The sequence below is a fragment of the Berghia stephanieae genome, chromosome 1, assembly GCF_034508935.2.
Source record: "Berghia stephanieae isolate SIO BIC M18660-M18661 chromosome 1, UCSD_Bste_1.3, whole genome shotgun sequence".
In the NCBI taxonomy this organism is placed as follows: domain Eukaryota; kingdom Metazoa; phylum Mollusca; class Gastropoda; order Nudibranchia; family Aeolidiidae; genus Berghia; species Berghia stephanieae.
Window position 1 is genome coordinate 104,897,088 of NC_088360.1, and position 25,000 is coordinate 104,922,087.

Here is a 25,000-nt window from a genome sequence, read left to right on the forward strand (position 1 = left end):
GGGGGGAGGGGGGCAGCTTCTTACCAGTATGGTTACGAGTTCAAATTACCCCACTGCGCTGTGTGGGCTTTAGTAAGTCACTTCGCCCTAGCTCACTTTGCGATGCTGCACTGCGGCTGACGCCTGGGTTATTCCAGTCTTCCTTTGGAATAGACCCTAGAGACAAATTTACCATATGGGATAAACAAAGAGAACTTATTTATTTCATTAAAAAAAGATATTAATAAAGTTGACTTAGCATATAAATTCCAATCAAAGAAGGAAGATAGGTAAATTTACAAATTCCTTTCTCAGTGATTATCCTGTACCATCTTTCTTTTTTTTTTTTTTTGCTTGTCCAGTGACTCAGTCGACATCCAGAACAAGCCAGTCAACATGCAGCAAATGTGCAACAAGTTCCAGCGTATCTTCCAAAAGCCCATGCCATTTTACAACAGAGAGGGTGCCCGTGGATTGGTTGTCCTGCTGGATGCCAGTAGCAAGAACACCAAGAGACAGGTTCAGCTGGAGACTGTGTGGAACTACTTCAAGAACGGGCATGTTGGACGCATGTTCACCAGAATGTGGAGATCTTCCATCCCTGACTACGACACTCAAGATTGGCAGGTGGGAATTGTTTCTTCACATTTTAGAGTGATTCACAAGAGAAGAAAATAGTATTTCAAACGACACCAAAATGGACCATTTGTTGCTTCTTAGATGCCTTTGCAAAGCTCCACGTTTGACAGCTTTTTTTTTGCCATTTAAATCTATCGATATTTGAAGGACGAGTTTTCTGGCCAAATTTAAAAAATATGAGTTTTTCGGGAGTACTCAGTTAATTGAGTAATTAAAAAGTATCTAATGACAGTATATTACTCGAGTCTAATAAAATCATATTCTGCCTTTGTTCTAATCAACACACACACACACACACACACACACACACACCGAGAGAGAGAGAGAGAGAGAGAGAGAGAGAGAGAGAGAGAGATCAGCTTCCCTGATTTCATTGTATGGCACACAAGATAAATAGCCTGCAGTAACAATAATTAATTACTATAATCAAATAAGACTATGAAACAATTTTAAAGGTGCCAAAGTCTCTGTTAGATAGTTTTATGTTGATATTTACTGGGATTTACATGATTCTTAACAAAGTAATTTGTAAATATTTATATTATATAGCTATTTAATCTCTCTCTCTCTCTCTCTCTCTCGCTCTGTGTGTGTATCTATCTATCTATCTATCTCTTTCTTTCTTTCTTCCATTCTTTTTTTTAACAATCCCTCTCTCTGTCTCCCTCTCTATCTATCTATCTATCTATCTATCTATCTATCTATCTATCTATCTATCTATCTATCTATCTATCTATCTATCTACCTCTTTCTGTCTTTTTTTTCATTCTTTATATGTCTTTTGACACGTCCTCAGTCAGCGTAATCCTTAATAATGTCCGAAGAAAAAATTCTTACTCCAAACGAATTGCTTGCTCTTGGTTCCGTTGTGTAGCGGTGATTAGTGTTGATGTGTAGTGGCATTGTTGTGGTGTGTTCTCATTGCTTATATTATGAGTGTATGTGTCCTCCTTCATCTAATCTCTCTTCTGTGTATCTGTCTTACCCAGATGCTGTCTGAAATGGGAGTGTCCTATCCCCTGGAAGTCATGGAACCCAGTGATATCTATGATCCCAAATGGCAGAGTCAATTGATGAAGGATTTGGAATACCTCATTTCTCAGGAAACTTACAAGGTAAATAATAGCTTGATTACCATGGAAACGAGTCTAATTAGATTGGATCAACGTGCCCTTATTTGCAGATTTGATAACTCGAATTGTTACTGGCTCATTGTTATAATAAATAAAGTAAAATATATTCCATTTATTCATCCCATAGGGGTAGTTTGTATTTAGGATCTATTCCACGGGAAGACTAGAATAACAAATGCGTCAACCGCAGTGCAGCGCCAAAAATTGAGCTAGGACGAAGTGACATGCTCAAGGCCACACAGCGGAAAGCGTATTCAAACTCTGTACCTTTCGGGTGCGAAGCAAAGGCAGTCTCGCTGAGCCAAGCTGCCCCGTAATAGAAATACTCTCAGACCATCACAAAATTTCCTCCATTACAACAATTTTAAATCAAGCCCATACTCGAGTTCGATTATCAGACCTGCAGATATGTGTACCTAGGTTTGGATCAAGGTATATATTTGTGGCCCATTGTCTCAAAACAGTATTAAGTCGGAGTGAACCAGATGTTAAAAAGTCAAATTAAATCGAAACTAGCCAAAAATGTGATTCATTAGTGTTCAGCATAGTAAATTATAATATTCATTCTCCACAATAAAACATTAAAAAATTCAAAGTTAGTCTGACACTTCTGGCTATAAAGTCAATTTTCAGTATCTTAATCATCCGGACATAATCCATTTTGGAGGAGTATGGTCACATTTACATAGCAAATTTGGCAATCAAATAGCCAAGGCTATTTATGACAGTAGTAGTAGTAGTAGCGTATGGCTACACCTCCAAATTTATTTCGTCAACCCAGCTTCTAAAGTCTTCCTCCTCCCTAAGGACGGTTTCGTAGCCACCTTCAAGTTTAGTGACTGGACAATGGAGGACGATGTGATCGCTGGTCTCTGGGGCTGCCTGACATTTATGAAAATGAGCACCGGCTCCTTGGGTCTGGATGGCTCTGAAGGACTATTATTGAAAAGATATGATGAGTTGTCATTTCCCTTGGGATTATGTATAAAAGATTCTTTCTGATCAACAGTTCCATTTGATTATGACAATCAATGTCCACATTGAAGTTGACATGACCGTTGAATCTGATCAACAGTCCCATTTGATTATGACAATGTCCACATTGAATTTGACAAGACAGTTGAATCTGATCAACAGTCCCATTTGATTATGACAACTAATGTCCACATTGAAATTGACATGACAGTTGAATCTGATCAACAGTCCCATTTGATTATGACAATCCATGTCCACAGTGAATTTGACAAGACAGTTGAATCTGATCAACAGTCCCATTTGATTATGACAATCAATGTCCACATTGAAATTGACATGACCGTTGAAGCTGACACAACAATTTGTTTTCTCTTTCTCAGGTCGATAACCAAGGTATCAATATGACCGTTCTCAGCAGCTTGGAACAGCCAAACTACCCTGCTATGATTAATGCTCCTACTTACAGGTATAGTAATGGAACATTTATTATCACCAACACCACCAGTATCATCATCATCATCATCATCATCATCATCATCATCATCATCATCATCATCATCATCATCATCATCATCATTATCATTAAGCTTATCAATACTCTCACCACCAATATCACCATCGTCATCAAGGGCATCACTATCACGCTATTACCATCACATCACCAGCACAATCACCACCATTACGACAACTATTTTCACAATCACCACCACCACCACCACAATCACCACCATTACAATAACTACTTTCACAATCACCATCACAACCACCATTACAATAACTACCTTCAAAATTACCACCACCACCACCACAATCACCACCATTACAATAACCACTTTCACAATCACCACTACCACCACTACAATCACCACCATTACAACAACTACCTTCAAAATTACCACCACCACCACCACTACAATCACCACCTTTACAAAAACTATCTTCACAATCACCAACACCACCACAATCACCACCATTACAACAATTTACCTTCCCATCACCACCACCACCAACACAATCACCACCATTACAATAATTACCTTCACAATCACCACAACCACCACCACCACCACAATCACCACCATGACAATAATTACCTTCACAATCACCACCACCACCACTTTAACATTATTCGTCTTCAGAGAATAAGTTATGCTATGTCTGCAAAGTGAGCAATGGGAACTGTGTACGTTTTAGCGTTGTACACTGCCTGGTTCCGATCGCCAAATAGGATAAGATTATAAAAAAGCATTTGAGCTTTTAAATAGAACAATATAAAACAATATCCACTGAGCTTGCTCAAAGCGCTTTAGTGAGGGTCCTTAGCCAACAGCAACACTTAATATTTAGACAAGGCATGACGTCTGTTAGGCGACATTACAAAGTTTTGGACATAGACAACGCTGTTAACAACCAGGTGTTTATTTGACATTTGATTACGGCGAGAGAATTTGAGTAAAGAGCCTTTTCAAAGGACTCACTAATGCGACGCCCAAAGTGAGACTCGAACTCACGACATTTCGATCCGAAGGCGAGTGTCATACTATAAATGCACACAGACGTTTTTTGTTGTTGTTGTTTATGCAATGACAGAATCTTGTATTCTTTTAACTCCTTTAGAATCTTGACCAGCATCATCCCTGAACAGTTGTACCGTCTTATGGGTATGTCTGGCAGGACCATCTATAACAGACAATGGAACAGCTACTGGCGTGACCTCGGACCTGTGTACAATGAAGTATGTAAATTAAATTAAATTGAGCTTTTATATAACACAATATCCACTAACTGTGCTCAAAGCGCTTTACAAGGGGTCCCTGGCCAACAGCAACATTTAACATTTAGGACGGTACATGACCCAAGTTAGGCGATGTTACATTTTTTTCGGACAGATACAACGCTGTTAATGGCCTGGTACTCAGTTTACACCTGAGTACGGTGAGAGAATGTAAGTAAAGAGCCTTTTCCAAAGACTTAACTATGCGCCGAGCGAGGCTCGAACCGAGGACTTTGCGATCCGAAAGCGAGTGTCTTACCACAAGACCACATAGTTTTTAGATCTGTCACTAAGCACACTTTGAGTGGAATCGATTTACTTTTAAATCTACAAAACAATCATTATATATTATTGTATCATCGTATTTATCTGGTTTTTAACATGTCAGTTCTATATTTCTGCTTGATACATGCTGTGTTGATGCAAAGCGCCAGTGAGAAATTCTTAATTGGAACTAACTAGGCGCTCTATAAATTCATTATACCATTTTGTTATTATATACATAGGAACTTTCACTATTCATTCACCTTGTTCCTGTTTTATCCCCTGCTACAATAGATCAAACAAGAGCTGAGAAAGAACGTTGACCCAAGTTTCGTGAAGCGCGATCTTCCTCTGATGGACCAGCTGACCCAGATCCTGAAGGTCCAAGAGAGATTCTTGTCTGACCTCCGTGACATCCTGTCCAAGACCGTCATGGCTCACGCTGAGATCCCCATTATTCAATGGATTGACTACGTTCAAACAAGATCTGTCTACATGATCAGGGAAATCTTCAACAAGGATCGTCTGGTGAGGAGAAAGTCATAATTTTATACAATTGATTTTATAAAATGTGACCCTTCGTCTCAAAACGGTATTAAGTCGGGATGGTTAAGATGTTGAAAATTGAATTCATAGCCAGAAATATCAGACTTGTGTTGAGTTTGTATGTTTTATTGAGGAGAATGGATATCATATTTTAGGGTGATAAAATCAACAATTTATATTTTTGAATAGTTTAACATTTAATTCGGCTTTTAAGCATCTGGTTCGTTCCGACATAATACCGTTTTGAGACGATGGGTCACAAATGTGTAGGCATAAAGTGACGTATACATGAATTAGAATTCATAAATGCACAATCATGAGTCATCGATCGTGCTCAATGATCTGCGCAAAAAGTGATGACGTACATTACACAACTAGAAAGAATATAGATAGGCTAGCTAGATACATTCATAGTTGAGAATTTCAATTCAGTTCAATTGCATTGTCTTTGCTTTTCTTAATTCGAACAAATTCCTCGTTTCGTGCATAGTTTTGGATAAAAAGCTTGTGTAAATCTTAAATTTAAACTTTTGTTTGTAACCCAATAAACGTGATTTTATCCTAAAATAATCATCGTTATTTATATAAACATTTCTAATATTGTATAATATTGTAGATGGATCGTCTTCACGATGCTGAAAAGATCCATAATGAACTTCTGAAGGCTGAAACCAATGTGGACTCGATCGTCTCCCTTATGCACAAACTGATGCAGCGAGTTACCTCCGTCAGCCAAAAGTTAGACAAAGAAGGGAAACCCGTCGTTGTTTTCAAACCAGAAGAGTTGAGAAAGGTTTCCAAGCAAGCTGATTTGTTGTATGCCTATGACGTAAGTATGACGTAAGCGTTGATATGTTTTGTTGATAGTTAAAGTGATACTAGGCTGCTAGAAGTCGTGGACTGTTTAAAAGAAATAAACAAAAATGAATATTTAATAGCTTCAAAATAAAAAAGAACAAAAATACCAAACACGCAACGTTTCGAGCCAACAACAAAATGGATTTTATGAAATACAAAATATCTCTGTTGTCTATCTGGAATTTAGTCATGTGTTTATGTCTTATTTGTTGTTGTTGTTGTTGTTGTTGTTGATTGAAGAATGGTTTTGAGCCCGAAACGAACAGCAACACATAACGTATAGGACGAGACATGACGCATGTTAGGCGATATCAATTTTTTTCCGGACAGGGACAACTCCGTTTACGACCAGGTACTCATTTTACAACTGAGTACGGTGAGAAAATGTGAGTAAAAAGCCTTTTCCAAGGACTCAACTATGGGCCACTCCGGACACGAACCCATGACCTTTGTCAACCAATAGACCACATAACCGCATATTTGTTGGTTAATACAAATTACACATCTATTAATCAATTCCATGCAGTTGGTTTACATAATATTGATTTATCAGTTTAATTCTTCTTCTTCTTCTTCTTCTTCAAGTACCAAGTCTGTGCCAGACATCGTGATCATGGTACACCATTCATCTCTCTGATCAGATAATACGACAATAGTTTAATACGAATTGTAAATATATTGAAATTACTGAAAAAAAATTTATTTACAATCAGTCAGAAAGCAGCATATCGTGATGTTAACCCTCTCCTTACCAGCTATTTTCAGGATTTCCCCAAAACTTCACACCCAACTAACACAAGAATAGATTTTTTATCACCCAAACGCCCATACGTCATTTTTCAGCAAAACATGCTCTACAACACACTGTGTTCATTTTCTTTAAATTTTATTATGTACAAGAGAAATTTGAATAAGAAAAATGTTGCTTGTATCGTAACAGATGTGACGATTTTCCTAAAGTTGGTAAGGAGAGAGTTGAACTGTTTATCAACCATTGATTCATTGAACGTTTTCAAAGTGAAAATCTCATTTCAATTATTTCTCTATCGTCCTAACAGCAACAACAGCCTGAAAATATGTACGAACGCCAGAGTGAATACCAGTCCTCTTCCTACTACACCACTGAGAACTTGGATTCGAACAGACAATCACAACAAGAGTCCTTCTACAGACTGAGAATGGCCCTGAACCATCTTTCCTTGAAGCAAATGAAAGTAAGAACAAAGTCGCTTTAGATGTCCCGATAGCTCAGTTGGTAGAGCATTCGCTTCACACGCAAACGTGAAAGATCAATCGCGGGTGACGTCGAGATTTTTTTTTTTCTGAACCCCACTGTCCACCCAGCAGGTTGCTGGTTCTTCTTGAAATACTTTGCAATAGATAAGCGTCCTATCAAAAGGGTATTAAACAATTGCTATTATCTGATTAACGCTATAGAAATCGGGGTAAACTCTGGCTCCATGGGGTTGATGGCCAACAATAATTGGATTCAATAGTCTGATGTCACGTCGCAAGCAGCGTGGTTCTAAACAAAGAAAATCGGTACTTTTTATTCTTCATGCTGGCTAGAACTTTTCATATGTCATGTGATCAGAATGTATAAAAGTCAAAACATGATCATATTTATGTTTTTCTACTCTGGATACACTTTTATACTCGTCTGATGTTTCATCAGGGCGTCCGCCATTGTTCCGATAGTTTAGAGACAGTTATTAAGTAACTATACGTCATTACGAGGGAATTGACGTCATGACCGTAAAAGCCTATTACGAAGAACTAATTCAATGTTGTATTTAGACAAATCTCTAATACTCTTGATATTTTCCATATCTTTCCCTAATATCACTATTGTAAATAACAATGTGAAATTTAATGTTAGCTTCATGTCAATTTAATATACGAAAACTGATAAAATGGACGTTTCGGGTTTCCCCTTTCTCAACAAAACAGGATGAATGAAACACTCAGACGGATGAGATAATGTGGTTGTGGCGTTGTTACCTCATTATCTCATTCGTCTGTAGTGTTTCATTCATTCTGTTGTGTTCATAAAGGTGAAATCCGAAACGTCCATTTTATCTAATTTCGTATATTCAATTGAAGCTTAGATTCAATTTCACATTGTTATTTGTTTTATAGTCAGGCGCACAGCATCTATATTTCATTGAAACGTTTTTCAGCTCATCGAGAACGTCCAGCTGTCCATTTCCAACATGAAGGAGTTTGACTACGACCAATGGCTTCATGTGTTGGAGACCACAAAACAGACCCTGAATATTTTCGACAGAGAGCTCAAGACAAGACCTGTCAACGATCCTATTTCTAAGCAGAGCTTGCTCTTGGTAAGGTCACACAGCTTGGGGACTCTCTCTCTCTCTCTCTCTCTCTCTCTTCTCTCTCTCTTCTCTCTCTGTCTCTCTCTCTCTCTTTCTATCTATCTATCTAAATATCTATATATCTCTCTCTTTCTCTTTTCCTTTCTTTCCTTCCTTCTTTCTCTCTCTTTCTCTCTCTCTCTCTCTCTCTCTCTTCCTCTCTCTCTCTTCCTTTCTTTCCTACTTTCTGTCTCTTTCTCTCTCTCTCTCTCTCTCTCTCTCTCTCTCTCCCCTCTCTATCTCTTTCTTTCCCTCTTTCATTTTTTCCTTCCTTCTTTCTCTCTCTCTCTCTCTCTCTCTTCCCCTCTCTCTCTCTCTTTCTCTCTCCTCTCTATCTCTCTCTCTCTTTCTCTCTCTCTATCTCTCTCTCTCTCTCACACACATCACTATCCATCGATTGTCTAGCTATCTATCTATAAGATTATAATTAAGAAAAAAAAACCATGACATATTAGTGCTCAAGTTTTTACTAAATTTTCTTGTCATCTATCTGACTATATAAAATCTCTCAAAATATATTTTATCTCTCTCCCCCCCCCCCCCCCATCTCTCTCTCTCTCTATTTATCTATCTCTCTCTCTCTCTCTTTTTTTTTCTCTTTCTTTCTTTCTTTTTCCCCCCCCCCCCCTCTCTCTCTCTCTCTCACCCCTCTCTCTCTTTCTTTATTTCTTTCACTCTCCCTTTTCCTCTTACTCTCTCGATCTCTATCCCCTCTCTCTCTCTCTCTCTCTCTCTCTCTCTCTTTCTTTCTCTCTCGATCTAAAATTCTCAATTGTCAAAGATAAATTCTTCCCCATCCTACCCATTAATCCAACTTGCTTCGAGAAGCTTCCCTTCTATATGAATCTTGTTTTTTTTTTAATTTTAAATCTTCAAACTTCAATCAGCAAGATAATATACATGATATAATAATATATTTAACCAGGTGACAGTTCAAAACGAATTTATCACCGAATTGTGTGAACAATGGAAGAGACTTGTGGCTGGCAAACCAGGATTCCAGGCAACGATTCATGAAATGCAAGATTACTCTATGAACCTGATGCTCACGAAGGTAAGTTGTACATCGTGCGATTTAACTCTCTCCTTGCCAGCTAATTTTAGAATTTCCCTCGAAAATCACACCCACCCATCACAAAAATAGACTTTTTTACTCAAACAAAAATGTACCAAGTGAGCTCTACAACAAAGTGTTTAGTATTTATAGCTGTAAATAAAGCATTTCTTTAAATGTTTGATGTACAAGAGAAATCAGAATGAGAAAATTGTCGGTTACATCGTAACGAATGTGACGATTTTCCTATCCGTGGTAAGAAGAGGGTTAAATAAATAAATAAAATAAATACCCTCTATTATATTCATCCCCAAGGGAAATTTTTTCTTTAGGATATATTATTCAAAGGGAGGACCCGGACGGCAGTCTCAGTGCAGCGCCGCAAAGTGAGCTAGGGCCAGGTGACTTGCTCAAGGCCATACAACGCGGCGGGTAGTCGAACTCGGTACCTTTCAGGTGCGAAGCAAAGACCGTACCGCTGAGCCACGCTGTCCCATTAAAAGTGTGAACTGCGATGAAAATATGACCGACTTAAAAAATAAAATTGAACATTTTATGTAGCGCAATATCCACAAAACGTGTTCAAAGAACTTTACATTGGATCTCCAGCCAACAGCAACATTTGAAGTATAAGACGAAACATGACGCCTGCTTGTCGGAAAAGAGACTATCACTAAAAGCTAACGGTCATCTGTCACTCGACTCAGGTGTGAATGAGTACCTAGCTAAGGGCAGTGACAGATATTGAAAGAGTATTAATGCACAAATGGCTTAAATCAATGCAATTAAGAATAAGATCTGGATCTTCGAAGGTCATGGGTTCAAACCCAGGTACCAAAACTTTAAAGAAAAGTAGAAGTCACTTATGAGTGATGACCTAGGCGTTGTCCAGCCCCTTTACAGTGTAAGAAGTTAAGGACCCAACCATTTGTCGAGAGGGCGGGGGTCGGGGGGGGGGGGGTCGGGGTTGGAGGTGGTGTTGTTATCTTAAGCAAGGCATTAAGCTTTTACTCTATCCGAGATTCTTGGTAACAAGAGCACCCTATTTAGTGTATGATTAAATAATACCGTAGTACGACAGAGGATATTATTATTATTATTATCTACTTGGCACTGGTGATGTGCTTGGAAAATATTATTATTATTATAATTATTATCATCATCATCATCATCATCATCACCATCATCATCATCATCATCATCACCATCATCATCATCATCATCATCATCACCATCACCACCACCACCATCATCATCATCATCATCATCATCATCATCATCATCATCATCATCACCATCATCATCATTATCATCACAATCACCACCACCATCATCATCATTATCATCATCATCGTCATCATTGTTTGTTTTGACCGACTTCATTTCATATTAATTAAATTTACAACATGTTTGAACAGGAGCGTGGAAACTTCCTGGGCGAGCGTGTATCTCTGCTGTATCACAATGACATGATCCAAACAACCGTTGTGCCAAATCTCAACAGCCAGGAGTACCCCATCTACAAGTAAGAACACGATACAATATATCTATTGATGCTATGCTATTATGTAAAATACTCACAACATCCGCCTGCCGTATATAATGTAACAAAACAACTCACAAAACTGTGTGCAGTTTCGAACGTTTGTATTCTGATAGATAGTTCGAAGATGACATCACTCAGGTCCTTGTTATTGTTTTTTGCCATCCGTGTTTATGAGTAATGCTCACTGAACTATATTAACCCGACTATAAACGTTCATGGATACACACAGTTTTGTGTGTTGGTCCGTTATACTTCCGGATGGCAATGTTATGAGCTTCTTAGCCAAGCGCATACTATCTATATCTATTGATACTATGCGAATATGTAAAATACTCACAACATGTAACAAAACAACTCACAAAACTGTGTGCAGCTTCGAACGTTTGTATTCTGATATAATAATATGGTGAGAAATAATCACCACATCGACTGTCTAATAACAATAACAAAGAGCTGAGTGACATCAATTTCGTTCCGTCTATAGGTAGAATGAAGTTGACGTCACTCGGGTCTTTGTTATTTTTTCTTGCCATCCACGTTTATGAGTAATTCGCACTTTATTGTATTATCCAGACTATAAAAGTTCATAGTTAAACAGAGTTTTGTGTGTTGGTCCGTTATACTTCCGGATGGCAATGTTGTGAGCTTCTTAGCCAAGCACATACTATCTGTAGAAGGAACAAAATTGACATGACGTCACTCAACTTTTTGTTATTGTTTTTACTGTTTTGAAACAGCGGGTCGCAATAGGGTTCAACAGTCGTGACGTCAATTCCCTCATATTGACGCATAGTAACTGGTTTTAAACTAGCGGAACAATGGTGGACGCCATTATCTCCACCACCGCCCTTATGAAATACTTCTCCGACGAGCATAAAAATATATCCAGACGAGAAAAACATTATAAATCTGATCATGTTTTGACTTTTATACATTCTGATCACATGTGACATGTGAAAAAGTTCTAGGCAGCATGAAGAATAAAAAAGTACAGATTTTCTTTGTTTAGAACCAAGCTGCTGGTTGCTGGGCGGACGTGGCGTGACGTGACGTCAGACTTTTGAACACTATTGAGTTGTAAATTTAACTCAACATAAAGAATTTATGCAGGTATTTATTTATTTTTTTCTCTCCAAAGGGAAATTGCTGAATCCAAGCGCATGCTGGTGGTGGAGAACCGCTTCTTTGAAATCAATATTAAGTACAACTGCACCAACATGAAGAACCCAGAGGCTCTGTTTAGCCAAATTGACAAGTTCACCGAAAGAATCACCAATGAGGTTGAAAAGGTATGGTCATCGTTCTATTTTTATCTAAATTAATCGATAATTAGGATATCATTTAAAACCCTGTTTTAAATTCATAATTTGGGGGTCCCGATAACTCAGTGGGAAGAGCATTCGCTTCACACGCAAAGGAACCAAGATCGATCCCGGGTGCAGTCGAGATTATGTTCTGACAACCCCCCCCTCTCCCCCCCACCCGCCCTTGTCCACCCAGCAGTGAATGAGTAGCTGAGTCTGTTAGATTTAGCGGAAAGTAATTTGCGATTGACTAGCGTTCTATCCAAAGGATAGCAAGCAATTGCTGTTATTGTCCGTGTCACGCTATAGAAATCGGGATAAACTCCGGCTCCATGGGTCGAATGGCTCTGAAGCATACAGTTATACAGTTTGTTTATGTTGGTGTTGACGTAAAAAACACAATTTAAGAGAGTAGCTATGATTGTTGAATATACAAAATAATATCTCTCAATCATCCTCTCTCTCTCTCTCTCTCTCTCTCTCTCTCTCTCTCTCTCTCACGCACACACACACACATCATCATCATCATCATCATCATCATCATCATCCCGCTGTCTCTTTTTCTCCCTCTCTTTCCTTCTCTCACTCTCTCTCTCTTACCCTCCTTCTCTCTTTCTCTTTCTCTCTCTCTATCTCTCTTTCTCTCACTCTGCCCCTCTCTACTCTCTCTCCTTCTCTCTCTCTCTCTCTCTTTCGTTCTCTTTCTCTTTACTCTCTTTCCCTCTCTCTCCCGCGCATCCATCTGTCTCTTTTCTCCCTCTCTATCCTTCTCTTTATCTCCTACCCTCCCTCTCTCTTTCTCTTTCTCTCTTTCTCTTTCTCTCCTATATATTTCATTCTCTCTCTCACCCTCCCTCCCTCTCTCTCCCTCTCTTTCTCTCCTCTTTCTCTTCCTTATTTCTCACACCATCCCTCTGTCTCTTTTTCTCCCTCTATACTTCTCTCTATCTCTCATCATCCCTCTGTCTCTTTTCTTTCTTTCTCTCTCTCTCTCTCTCTCTCTCTCTCTCTCTCTCTCTTTCTCTTTCTTTCTTCCTCTTTCCGTCTCTCTCTCACCCACCCTCCCTCCCCCTCTTTCTCTCTCTCTCTCTCTCTCTCTCTTTCTCTCTCTCTCTGTCTCGCTCTCTCTCTCTCTCTCTCTCTCTTCCTTCCTCTCTATCCTTCTCTCTCTCCCCTCCCCCCCCCCCCTCTCTCTCTCTCTCCCTCCCTAACCCTCCTTCCTGAATTCACAGATTGCTGGAATCCAGAGAGAATTAATCAATCTCGGAAAGGCCCCCAAACTGTATCTGGTGTCTGAACTTATGGACGCCGTCCACTATTTGAAGTTCACCACTGAATTTGCCAGCAGGACTTTTTACACCATCAACAATGAGCGCAGGTAGACTTGATGTCTTTTATATTTGACCAATTGGCATGATCTATATTACATTTCCATGTGCTCGAGGTCATTGGTCACATTGGAATATGTGCTCATAGTGCCCTACATAGTGAAAAGTGTTCACAATTTTTTTATCACGATTGGTCATTTTGTTCAGTTTGACACATGGGTATGTTTACAACTTTCATAAACAAAGCAGCGTGTTTACATTTCTAAAGAAATATCCAATCGTTGGACAGCAACAAATCATGTGATTGATGACTTGGTTAGACGAAAACAACAATATAGATCGCTCCCGACCAATGAAAGATGGGGGGATGGTGCGGCTCTCTGGTATAGATAGTATGCGCTTGGCTAAGAAACTCCCAACATTGCCATCCGGAAGTATAATGGACCAACACACAAAACTATGTGTAACCTTGAACGTTTATAGTCTGGTTAATACAGTTTAGTCAGAATTACTCATAAACGTGGATGGCAAACAAAAACAATAACCAAGACTTGAGTGACGTCAACTTCATTCTATCTATTGTGGGATGACACTCGTTTTCGGATCGGAAGGTCCTGGATTCGAGCCTACCTCGGCGCATATTGAGTCCTCGGAGAAGGATCTTTACTCACATTATCTCACCGTAATCCGGTGTAAAATGAGTACCAGGCCGTTAACAGCGTTGTTCTGTCCGAAAAATAAATGTGATATCGCCTAACGGGCGTCATGTCTCGTCCTACATGTTGTCCTCGAACCACTTGTAAAGCGCTTTGAGACTTCGAGTGGATATTGCTCTATATAAAACAACTGTTACTAGTGTACATATGTGTGAGTGTGTCTATGTCAATATATTGTATTGTTATAAATGTGTAACCAAATGACAAATTGCCACTTTTTCGAGGACAATAAAGATATATTATTATTATTATTATTATTATTATTATTATTATTATTATTATTATTATTATTATTATTATTATTATATATTATTATATAGTAGTAGTAGTAGTAGTAGTAGTAGTAGTAGTAGTAGTAGTAGTAGTAGTAGTAGTAGTAGTAATAACTCTCCTCACTGGGTGGGGTTCCTACCTTCCATAGTGGGCAGGGAGGTACTTATTGTGTCTTCTATCCCCCTATATCTGTTTTCCAACTTGCATTCTGCCTTTGTCTTGGAATGAGATTGCTTGGTTTTGTTCTGGCCCTGGTCGGAGTCCTGGCTGGGAGGGAAACAGTCAAATGCATAGTTATTATTTTGGGAGATGATATTTTTTTCCTTGTAAATCATCTCTCTGTTATGCACTCTATTATGTTTTATTTATGTATTATATATGATTTGTAAACATTTGAGTGTATTCCTCTTAGTGGGGACCTGTGCTTGTGTCTGGATGAGACGTTTAGGTGATCTCAATTTAAGTAGACTGATAGTGTGCTATTGGAATCTACATCTGTTCCCTATTTTAACCAATTCCCCTTTGTCTGCCTTATTCTTGGATGCTTTAATTGTAATTCTAGAACTTTTTACTATCCCATTTTTTCCCTTTTTACTGGCGCTGATATGACCTCAATGTGTTGCAAGCGCCGTAAAACCCTCAAAAACAAAAACAAAATAACTCTCCTCAAAAGCCTAATTTGTGCGGCTAGCTAAGCGGTCTTCTGGAATTACACTCGCCTTTGGACAGGAGGGTCCAGGGTTTGAGTCCCGCTCTCAGTGACGCATAGCTGAGCCCTTAGAAAATGGCTCTTTACTCACTTTCTCCCACCGTACTCCGGTACAAAATGAGTACCTGGCTGTTAATGGTGTTTTATGTCGGAAAAAGCGTTTCATTAAAAAGCGCTTTGAGTACATTTAGTGAGCATTGCTCTATATAAAAGGCTCATTTATCTTTGTTTTGATTTTGTATGTGTCAACATGGTTAGGCCTGACGTGTTTTACTTCAAATATCAATGAATTGAGAAAACGTTCAACTTGTCGAATATTCTTCAACTTATAACGTCAAACAAAGAGATATTTTAGTGGAGAATGGCTGAAACGTCTACTTCAACAGTAGAGATAAAAAATAATATTTTTTAAAATTATTATTTCGTGAGAGATTGATGCGATGGTCTTTAGAGTGCTTAACTATTTAAATTATTTTAAATCAGTATGTTTATCTCACCGCATTAGGCATTAGGACGTGCTGATACGGCGCTGTAGGTGTCAAAAATGAAAATGCCCCGAGGCGGGTTGCGTGGTCAGCAATACTTAAAATTCAATTCTATGCATCAAGTTCGCCTCTACATAATTTCGTTCAGGAAAATGGTCATATATTATATGGTGGATATATCATACGGTAGAGTCACGCTCTCCCCGGCCGGGGGGAGTTGTCATACTAGTAAGGTCGCGGGTTCGAGTCCCCTATCGTCGCCGCGAAATTTATATTCTCTATTGTCTTCTAGTACTTTCCTACTCACTTCATTTCTCATAATATATTATGATATGTAACGCTTTCGGGGGTTTTTCTCTCTAGATTCACCTACTTGGAAAAGATGAGTCATACTGCCACCAAGATTCAAACCTTGATCTCCGGCCTGTCTCCAATCTTCAACAAGTACGAGCAAAACATTAAGTCTGACAATAAGAACCATAACCAGAACCAAATGTCCATCTTGAACACAATGCCCATCGACACACGCGTCCTGGATGTGCAAGACGTTCTGGTGCAACAGAAGATGTTGAAGGAACAACTCAGAAGGTTAGCCGGGAACGGGAATGATAGAAGAAGGATAGCGTTGAAGAAATTAGTTTCGTATAAAACGCATAGTTGGGTCCCTGAAAAGGGCTCTTTACTCACATGATCTCACCGTACTCAGATGTAAAATGAGTACTTGGCCGTTAACAGCGTTGTCTCTGTCCGAAAAAATTGTAATATCGCCTAACAGGCGTCATGTACAGTCCTACATGTTAAATGTTGCTGTTCGACAGGGAACCCTTGTAAAGCGCTTTGAGCATGTTTAGTGAATATTGCGCTATATAAAAGCGCAATTTTATAAAAGCTTAATTCTAGTAAATTTTTTTTAATTTTAGAAGACTAGTGATCTACTGATTGAGCTATTTGGAACAATAGGATATAAATTTAATATAGTATACGCGTACTTTCAATAGTCACATTGCTTTAATATACAGATAAAGCCAAATGTATACAGCGGTGTATAAATATTAATATTACAGCTTTAAAAAAAGAAAAGAAAAAATACCAAATATAGAACGTTTCGGAGTCAAAACCCTTCTTCAGCCAACAACAAAATTAATTTTTAAAAAAAGTAAAAGCGTGAATACATCACGGACAAACGACAGAAAGGTTTAATAGCGTTACGCTCATCACGTTGCCAAATACGAAGTCGACTTGTGTGAAGGGTTTTGAGCCCGAAACGTTCCGTTCGTGTTTAATATGGGGTTTTTTTCAAAGGGGTTCTATTGATTTTTGTACATTAATTTTTTCCCAGTCAACAGCTTCCTGTAGATTAGTATTTAACAAACCAAATGAGCGGCGCATAATTGGGTCCTTGAGGAAAAAAAAAGGCTCTTTACTCATATTCTCTCACCGCACTCAGGTGTAAAATGACAACCTAAACGTTGACAGCGTTGTCTCTGTCGGAATAAGACTTGCATCGTCTCGTCTAAGAGTTGCTGTTGGTTAGGGACCCCTTCTAAAGCGCTTTGAGCACGTTTAGAAGATATTATTGCGCTATATAAGTGCTTATATTTGTATTGTTTTGTTTGTTTTTTTCAATTAAACAATTTTCATCCTTGCGCATATCCAATGATTCCAGGTTCATCCAAAACCCTGACGTCACCAGCGAAGACTTGTCCAGGGTACTCGACACAGCTGTTGATCGTTTAGAAATGTTCCAGGAGACCCTCAAACAGAACCAACTCCAGGTTCAAACCGCCTTGCAACAGAAGAAGGTCTTTGAGAGACAAGCCGTCTCTTCTCTGTGGACTGAGGTAGGATTTTAGAAGCTTAAAAAAATATTTAAAAAGAGCTTTATATAGCACAATATCCACTAAATGTGACCCTTCGCCTCAAAACGGTATTAAGACGGGATGGTGAAGATGTTGGAAATTGAATTCATAGCCAGAAATATCAGACTTGTTTTGAGTTTGTATGTTTTATTGAGGAGAATGGACACCATATTTTAGGGTGATAAAATAAACAATTTTATATTTTTGACCAGTTTAACATTTAATTCGGCTTTTAAGCATCTGGTTCGTTCCGACATAATACCGTTTTGAGACGATGGGTCACAAATGTGCTCAAAGCGCTTTACGCTTTAGTATGCGTTTAATACTTACAATTAGCGAGAAATAGGAAAAAGGGACGCCCAAAGACTAGATGGTGGGATAAGGTAAAGGATGATATGAAAGAACTGGGCCTGGAGGAAGATGATGCTTAAACCGAGATGCATGGAGATGTGGCATTCATTATGGCAACCCTGCAAAATGCGGTATAAGCTGAAAAAAAGAAGAAGTGTGCGTTTAAGAACAGTACTCACCGATTCCGTGCGTCAGCTAAAGGGTAACAACAGACAAAACTTAAATGGAACCTCAAACGTTTCATATCCTCCAGAGAAAATTTTGGTTAGAATTTGTCACCCAATTGGCGGTATACAACCAATAACATCAATGTTTACGCTATCCTCTCATATCTCATTTGTCGTTAGGGTTTCATTCATTATGTTATGTTGACAAAGGAGAAACGCGAAACGTCCATATCATCTGTCATCGTAAACTAAAACATTCCATTGCATTACTGATATTTATATTTTCTATCTAAACTATATATGTTGATTGGTATCGGTGATTGTATAACTATTTTGATAGGAACAAAGAAATATGGGTTGTTATAATGTATGTATATATTATGTATGTATAGATAGTTTGCGCTTGGCTAATACACTCAAACATTGCCATTCGGAAGTGTAACGGACCAAAACACAAATCTATGTGTAACCTTGAACGTTTATAGCCTGGTTAATATATTTTTAATGAGAATTACTCATAAACGCAGATAGCAAAAAAAAAACAACAAACAAACCAATAACAAAGACCTGAGTGACGTCAACTTCGAACTGTCTATATATATATATATATAGACAGTTCGAAATTGACGTCACTCAGGTCTTTGAATTGAAAATTAAAATTGAATTAATATACCATTTATCTTACAACAACAGGCTTTGAACAAACAACGCAACTTGTACGAATCCCTGCTGACAATCTACAAGAACAATCGTGACAGTCTTCGTGAAGTAGTCCGCAGCACAGAGAGAATCAACGCCCTGGAAATGGAAGTGGCCAAGCTTGAAACTGATCACCAGGAGACCATGACCTCCCTCCAGGTATTCAAACCACAATAGGCTTTTTACATAAAAACAAAGGTTATTTAATTTCATATTAAATAGTAATGATGATAAGCGCTTAGAGTTTGGTGTCTCGGAGTTTTCAGCATTATTATTATTTTATTATGATTTCCACTACAATTCTTCCTCATACATCAACACAGTATGTCCCCGAATACAACGAGGAGTACAGTACTTCAGAGACACTTACTTACAGTAGCTACACTAAAAACAAAGGTTGTTTAATTTCATAGAAAATAGAAATGATAATTTCCACTCCACTACATCAACAGTATGTCCCCGAATACGAGGAGTTCAGTACTTCACAGACACTTACAGTAGCTACACTAAAAACAAAGGTTGTTTAATTTAATAGAAAATAGTAATGATAATTTCCATTTCAACCCTTCCCCACTACATCAACAGTATGTCTCCGAATACAACGAGGAGTACAGTACTTCACACACACTTACAGTAGCTACACTAAAAACAAAAGTTGTTTAATTTAATAGAAAATAGTAATGATAATTTCCATTTCAACCCTTCCCCACTACATCAACAGTATGTCCCCGAATACAATGAGGAATACAGTACTTCACAGACACTTACAGTAGCTACACTAAAAACAAAGGTTGTTTAATTTCATAGAAAATAGAAATGATAATTTCCACTCCACTACATCAACAGTATGTCCCCAAATACAATGAGGAATACAGTACTTCAGAGACACTTACAGTAGCTACACTAAAAACAAAGGTTGTTTAATTTCATAGAAAATAGAAATGATAATTTCCACTACAATTCTTCTTCACTACATCAACAGCATGTCCCCGAATACAACGAGGAGTACAGTACTTCAGAGACACTTACAGTAGCTACAATAAAAACAAAGATTGTTTAACTCACTCAATCCTAGAGATTTTTGCGGATTTTCAAAATTGGAAAAATGTATTATAATGATAGATAGTTTTATTCAACTACCACTAACATGTAAAGTTCAAAAACATTAGCTTGGATACTACGCCTATAATTTGTCTCAGAAAAATGTAATACATAGGCGTGGGGTGAAAGTAACCCGGGTAAACTACGGATATAGCCGGTGTTAGGGTTGAGTGAGTTAATTTCATAGAAATAAATAGTAATGATTATTTCCACTCCAACACTTCCCCACTACAGCAACAGCATGTCCCCGAATACAACGAGGAGTTCGAGGACTCCAGAGACACGTACAGCTACACACCAAAACAGCAAGTCCGAGACGATGAGCCCAGACAACAATGGATGCAGCGTCTGACTCCCTACATATACTTGCCCAACGGTGTCACTGCTTTCTGGAACTTCACCTGGGGTAACGCTGATGAGCTCAACAAGAATGCTAAGGTTCAGGTAAGTGTTATAAGAATTGTTATTATTATGATTATTATTATTATTATTATTATTATTATTATTATTATTATTATTATTATTATTATTATTATTATTATTATTATTATTATTATTATTATTATTATTATTATTATTATTATTATATTATTATTTTATTATTATTATTATTATTATATTATTATTATTATTTTATATTATTATTATTATTATTATTATTATTATTATATTATTATTATTATTATTATTATTATTTTATTATTATTATTATTAATATTATTATTATTATTATTATTATTATTATTATTTATTATATTATTATTATTATTATTATTATTATTATTATTATTATTATTATTATTATTATTATTATTATTATTATTATTATTATTATTATTATTAATATTATTATTATTATCATTATTATTATTTTATGCCTTTTTGAAATCAGTTCCCCCGCCAACAAGTCTCAATTTATTTGAAGGTTTATCTGTTATATACATAGCCAAATGGGGTGAGGATTATATATATATATATATATATATATATATATATATATATATATATATATATATATATAATATATATATATATATACCTTTCTATCCATAATGTGACTTTCTAACCATTCTATTAAAATCTTAAATTATCATTCCTCCACAACAGTTCATGGCCAGCCGCAGTGTTGAGCAAATCATGTACATGTACAGACAAATGAGCGCCATTTTGAGGAGTGAGGATGTTGTCGAGGCCATCAATCGTAGAGTTGCTGATGAGCCCTGGTTTACTGAAAGCATCATGCAGAAATTCAACACTTTCAACCATCTGCAAGTGATTGCTGAATCACAAAAGGTAAGAAATAACTCGAAGAAATGAACAAGCGTGTATGAAAGGTGCCATTGTTTTTGTTTATTCACCTTAACAACGCCACTGTCACATTATTATCTCATTCTTCTGCGATGTTTCATTCATCCTGTTTTGTTGATGAAGGGGAAACCCGAAACGTCCAGATTATCTGGGATTTTTTTTTCATTTCTTAAATTGAAGCTTTCATTCAATTCCATTAGATTACAGATTACATATTTATTTTATTTATTGTGAAACTATGAATTTCACAAAAGTATCTATATTATATTATTGCAGGCACATGCTACAATTCACTGCATAATGAATAGTCTATAGATAGTATGCCCTTGGCTAAGAAGCTCACAAAATTGCCATCCGGAAGTATAACGGACCAATATACTAATTTATGTGTACCCTTGAACGTTTATAGTCTAGTTATTACAGTTTAGTGAGGATTACTCTTCAACGAGGATGGCAAAAAAAAAAAAAAAAACAAAAAACAAAAAAAAAAACAATAACAAAGTCCCGAGTGACGTCGACTTCATATTATCTAAAAGTTCTAAACCATTGTTTTACAGGAGAATCTGCCCCAAATGTTCTTGAACAATCTTCAATACGCCCAAGACTTCTTCAAGGCCACTTTCTGGAATGAATACAAACGCCAACCTGCCACCAGGGTCGTCTCTAAGAACCAATTCCAAGCTATGCTTGATATCTCTGATCGCAATCAACAGGTAAGGAAACGTAAATACACTGACAACTATATTATATTAACCAGTTAACCGCCTAGCCCTAATCTAGAAAGATACATGATTGAAAATTTGGCCCGAAAGGAAATCCTTCAAAGATCGATCGATTTGACTCTCTCCTTACATTTTCAAAATTTTCCCCAAAACTTCACACCTTCCCAACACAAAAAAAGACATTTCTTAATCAAACATAAAAGCAACAAGGCACCTCTAGATTTTAGGATTTTTAATAATGAGAAGCCACTCGTAAAACTAATTTTAAAACTAATAAATAGAGGTACGTAAATGAGTCAATACAATGGAGATAAAGATAAAGGGAGTAAATCTGACTCATGAATGAACAACACAAAACAAACGACGTTTCAGCCCTTGGCCTTTTACAAGTAAACACAGAATACATAAATATTTATATTAGATTGTCATAATAATATAGGCGAAAATTTGCAAATGTGTGTGTGTGTGTGTGTGTGTGTGTGTGTGTGTGTGTTGTTCATTCATGAGTCAGATTTACTCCCTTTATCTTTATCTCCAAACTAAGTTAACATGCCTTTAAAAATTATTTTTTAAAATACTTGGGAACTTTAAAACTAAATATTTTTCGACGGTAATCTAGCTATCCTGGAGTTATTGCCAATAATAAATGTCATTCTTTAGGTTGACTTGTACATTTTGAACAATGACGAAACCGACATTTACCAAGGACTCAAGGTTGGAGGATGGGTCAAGAAATTCCCCATCATTCAGAACTACACACCCCTGAAGGAAAAACTCATGAACTACTTTACCCTCAACCGTCAACCTGGTAAGAAAAAAAGGATGTATTCATATGTGACCCTTCGCCTCAAAACGGTATTAAGTTGGATTGGTAGAGATGATGAAAATTGAATTTTTTAGCCAGAAAAATCAGTCTTGTGTTGAGTTTGTATGTTGTATTGAGGAGAATGACAACTATATTTTAGAGTACTAATGCCAACAATTGATATTTTTGACCAGTTTAACATTAAATTCGGTTTTTAAGCACATGGTTCGTTCCGACATAATACCGTTTTCAGACGATGGGTCTCATATGCATAAAATGTTAATTCTAATTCTTTGAAGGAAAAACTCATGAACTACTTTACCCTCAACCGCTAACCTAGTAAGAAAAAGGATGTATTCATACGCATAAAATGATAATTCTAATTCTTTGAAGGAAAAACTCATGAATTACTTTACCCTCAACCGTCAATCTGGTAAGAAAAAGGATGTATTCATATTAAATTAAATTGAGCTTTTTATATAGCGCACTATCCACTAAATGTGCTCAAAGCGCTTTACAAGGGGTCACTGGCCAACAGCATCATGTGACATGTAAGACGGGACATGATGCCTGTTAGGCGATATTACATTTATTTTCGGACAGAGGCAACGCTGTTAACGGCCAGGTACTCATTTGACACCTGAGTACGGTGAGAGAATGTGAGTAAAGAGCCTTCTCCAAGGACTCAACTATGCGCCGAGCGAGGCTTGAACCCAGGACCTTCCGATCCGAAATCGAGTGTCATACCACAAGCCCACATAGCCGCACATATATGCATAAAATGTTAATTCTAATTCTTTGAGCACGTTGGGTGGATATTGCTATACATATTTCCTCAAGTAATATTTTTTTATAATGCTAATTTTTGTCGCGTTATTTACAGGGAATAACATTTTCTCTCTTTAAAAAAATTTCTAGCACGTTGAATTGATATTTGTTTTCTATTATGTGAATTTCTTGTTGTAATATTTGGGTGGGGGGATGAGGTGGCCGAGTGGTCAAGGCATTGCACTGTGATCCAAAAGGTCCCGGTTCGAGCCCCGGTTCAGGCACTTTCGTTATTTTCCTTTGGGAAGATTATTAACCCCCAACTTGCTCACTTGGACAACATGGGTGATTGCTGTTGACATCAGACAACTTGTTTGATGAATTATCTATATTCCTTCGTGGAATGTCTAGGCGACGATATCTTATGGTGTTGTGGCGGAAAGGCATACTTTTTTTTCATTTGCAGAAAATAAATTGAGTTATAATATAGCGCAATATCACCTTCTGATCCGAAAGCGAGTTGTGTCTTACCACAAGACCACATAGCCGCACAATAACATTTCCTCTCCAATAATAGTTCTTGTCAATTTGATGTTTGATTTTTCTCAAATAGCCAAGTGTATGTTAAACAAAGATAGAGTCTACACGTTCGACAAAGTCAGCTACCAACTGCCTTCCAAAGTGGAACAGAATGAAGCTCTTCTGGCTGCCGACTGCACTGATGACAAGACATTTGCTGTCACTATGGTCAAATCTAACACTACCTTCAAGGGACAAGTAAGTATTACCTTGACGATAAATTTTTCTCCTTTTGTTACAATAGGGTTCAATAGGCGTAACGTCACTTCCCTCGTAATGACGCATAGTAACTTAGTAACTGGTTCTAAAGTATCGGAACAACGGCGAACGCCCTCATGAGATACTTCTCTGACGAGCATAAACGTGTATCCAGAGGAGAAAAACATTATAAATCTGATCATGTTTTGATCATGACTTTTATACATTCTGATCCCATGACATGTGCAAATATTCTAGCCAGCATGAAGAATACGAGAAAGTGCCGATTATTTTTATTTAGGACAAAGTTGCTGGTTGCTGGGCGGACGTGACACCAGACTATTGAATCATATTAAAATACAGGTCAGATGGAACAGTGACTGATACCTAACAGATTGGTGACCTAGAATGTAAACAATCTTAGACCGATTAAGTAGTACGCAAAAAAGTAATCATTATTTAATGACGTAGTATACCAAAAAGTA

General features: G+C 37.4%; 1 protein-coding gene across 2 annotated transcripts in view; it reads left to right on the forward strand.

Annotated features, from left to right (window-relative positions):
• LOC144962656 (uncharacterized) overlaps nt 1–25,000 on the forward strand; it is a 66,011-nt gene that overhangs the window by 29,217 nt on the left and 11,794 nt on the right. For both annotated transcript variants that reach the window (XM_078895768.1, XM_078895769.1), the window contains exons 25-44: nt 342–606; nt 1,608–1,733; nt 3,107–3,192; nt 4,344–4,461; nt 5,059–5,292; nt 5,927–6,139; nt 7,227–7,382; nt 8,349–8,510; nt 9,469–9,597; nt 11,016–11,122; nt 12,282–12,432; nt 13,680–13,825; nt 16,322–16,546; nt 17,625–17,799; nt 19,029–19,193; nt 20,370–20,579; nt 21,243–21,428; nt 22,001–22,156; nt 22,826–22,973; nt 24,352–24,515. In XM_078895768.1, the coding sequence (XP_078751894.1) occupies nt 342–606; nt 1,608–1,733; nt 3,107–3,192; nt 4,344–4,461; nt 5,059–5,292; nt 5,927–6,139; nt 7,227–7,382; nt 8,349–8,510; nt 9,469–9,597; nt 11,016–11,122; nt 12,282–12,432; nt 13,680–13,825; nt 16,322–16,546; nt 17,625–17,799; nt 19,029–19,193; nt 20,370–20,579; nt 21,243–21,428; nt 22,001–22,156; nt 22,826–22,973; nt 24,352–24,515 (3,322 nt within the window). The remainder of the gene's footprint in view (nt 1–341; nt 607–1,607; nt 1,734–3,106; nt 3,193–4,343; nt 4,462–5,058; nt 5,293–5,926; nt 6,140–7,226; nt 7,383–8,348; nt 8,511–9,468; nt 9,598–11,015; nt 11,123–12,281; nt 12,433–13,679; nt 13,826–16,321; nt 16,547–17,624; nt 17,800–19,028; nt 19,194–20,369; nt 20,580–21,242; nt 21,429–22,000; nt 22,157–22,825; nt 22,974–24,351; nt 24,516–25,000) is intronic.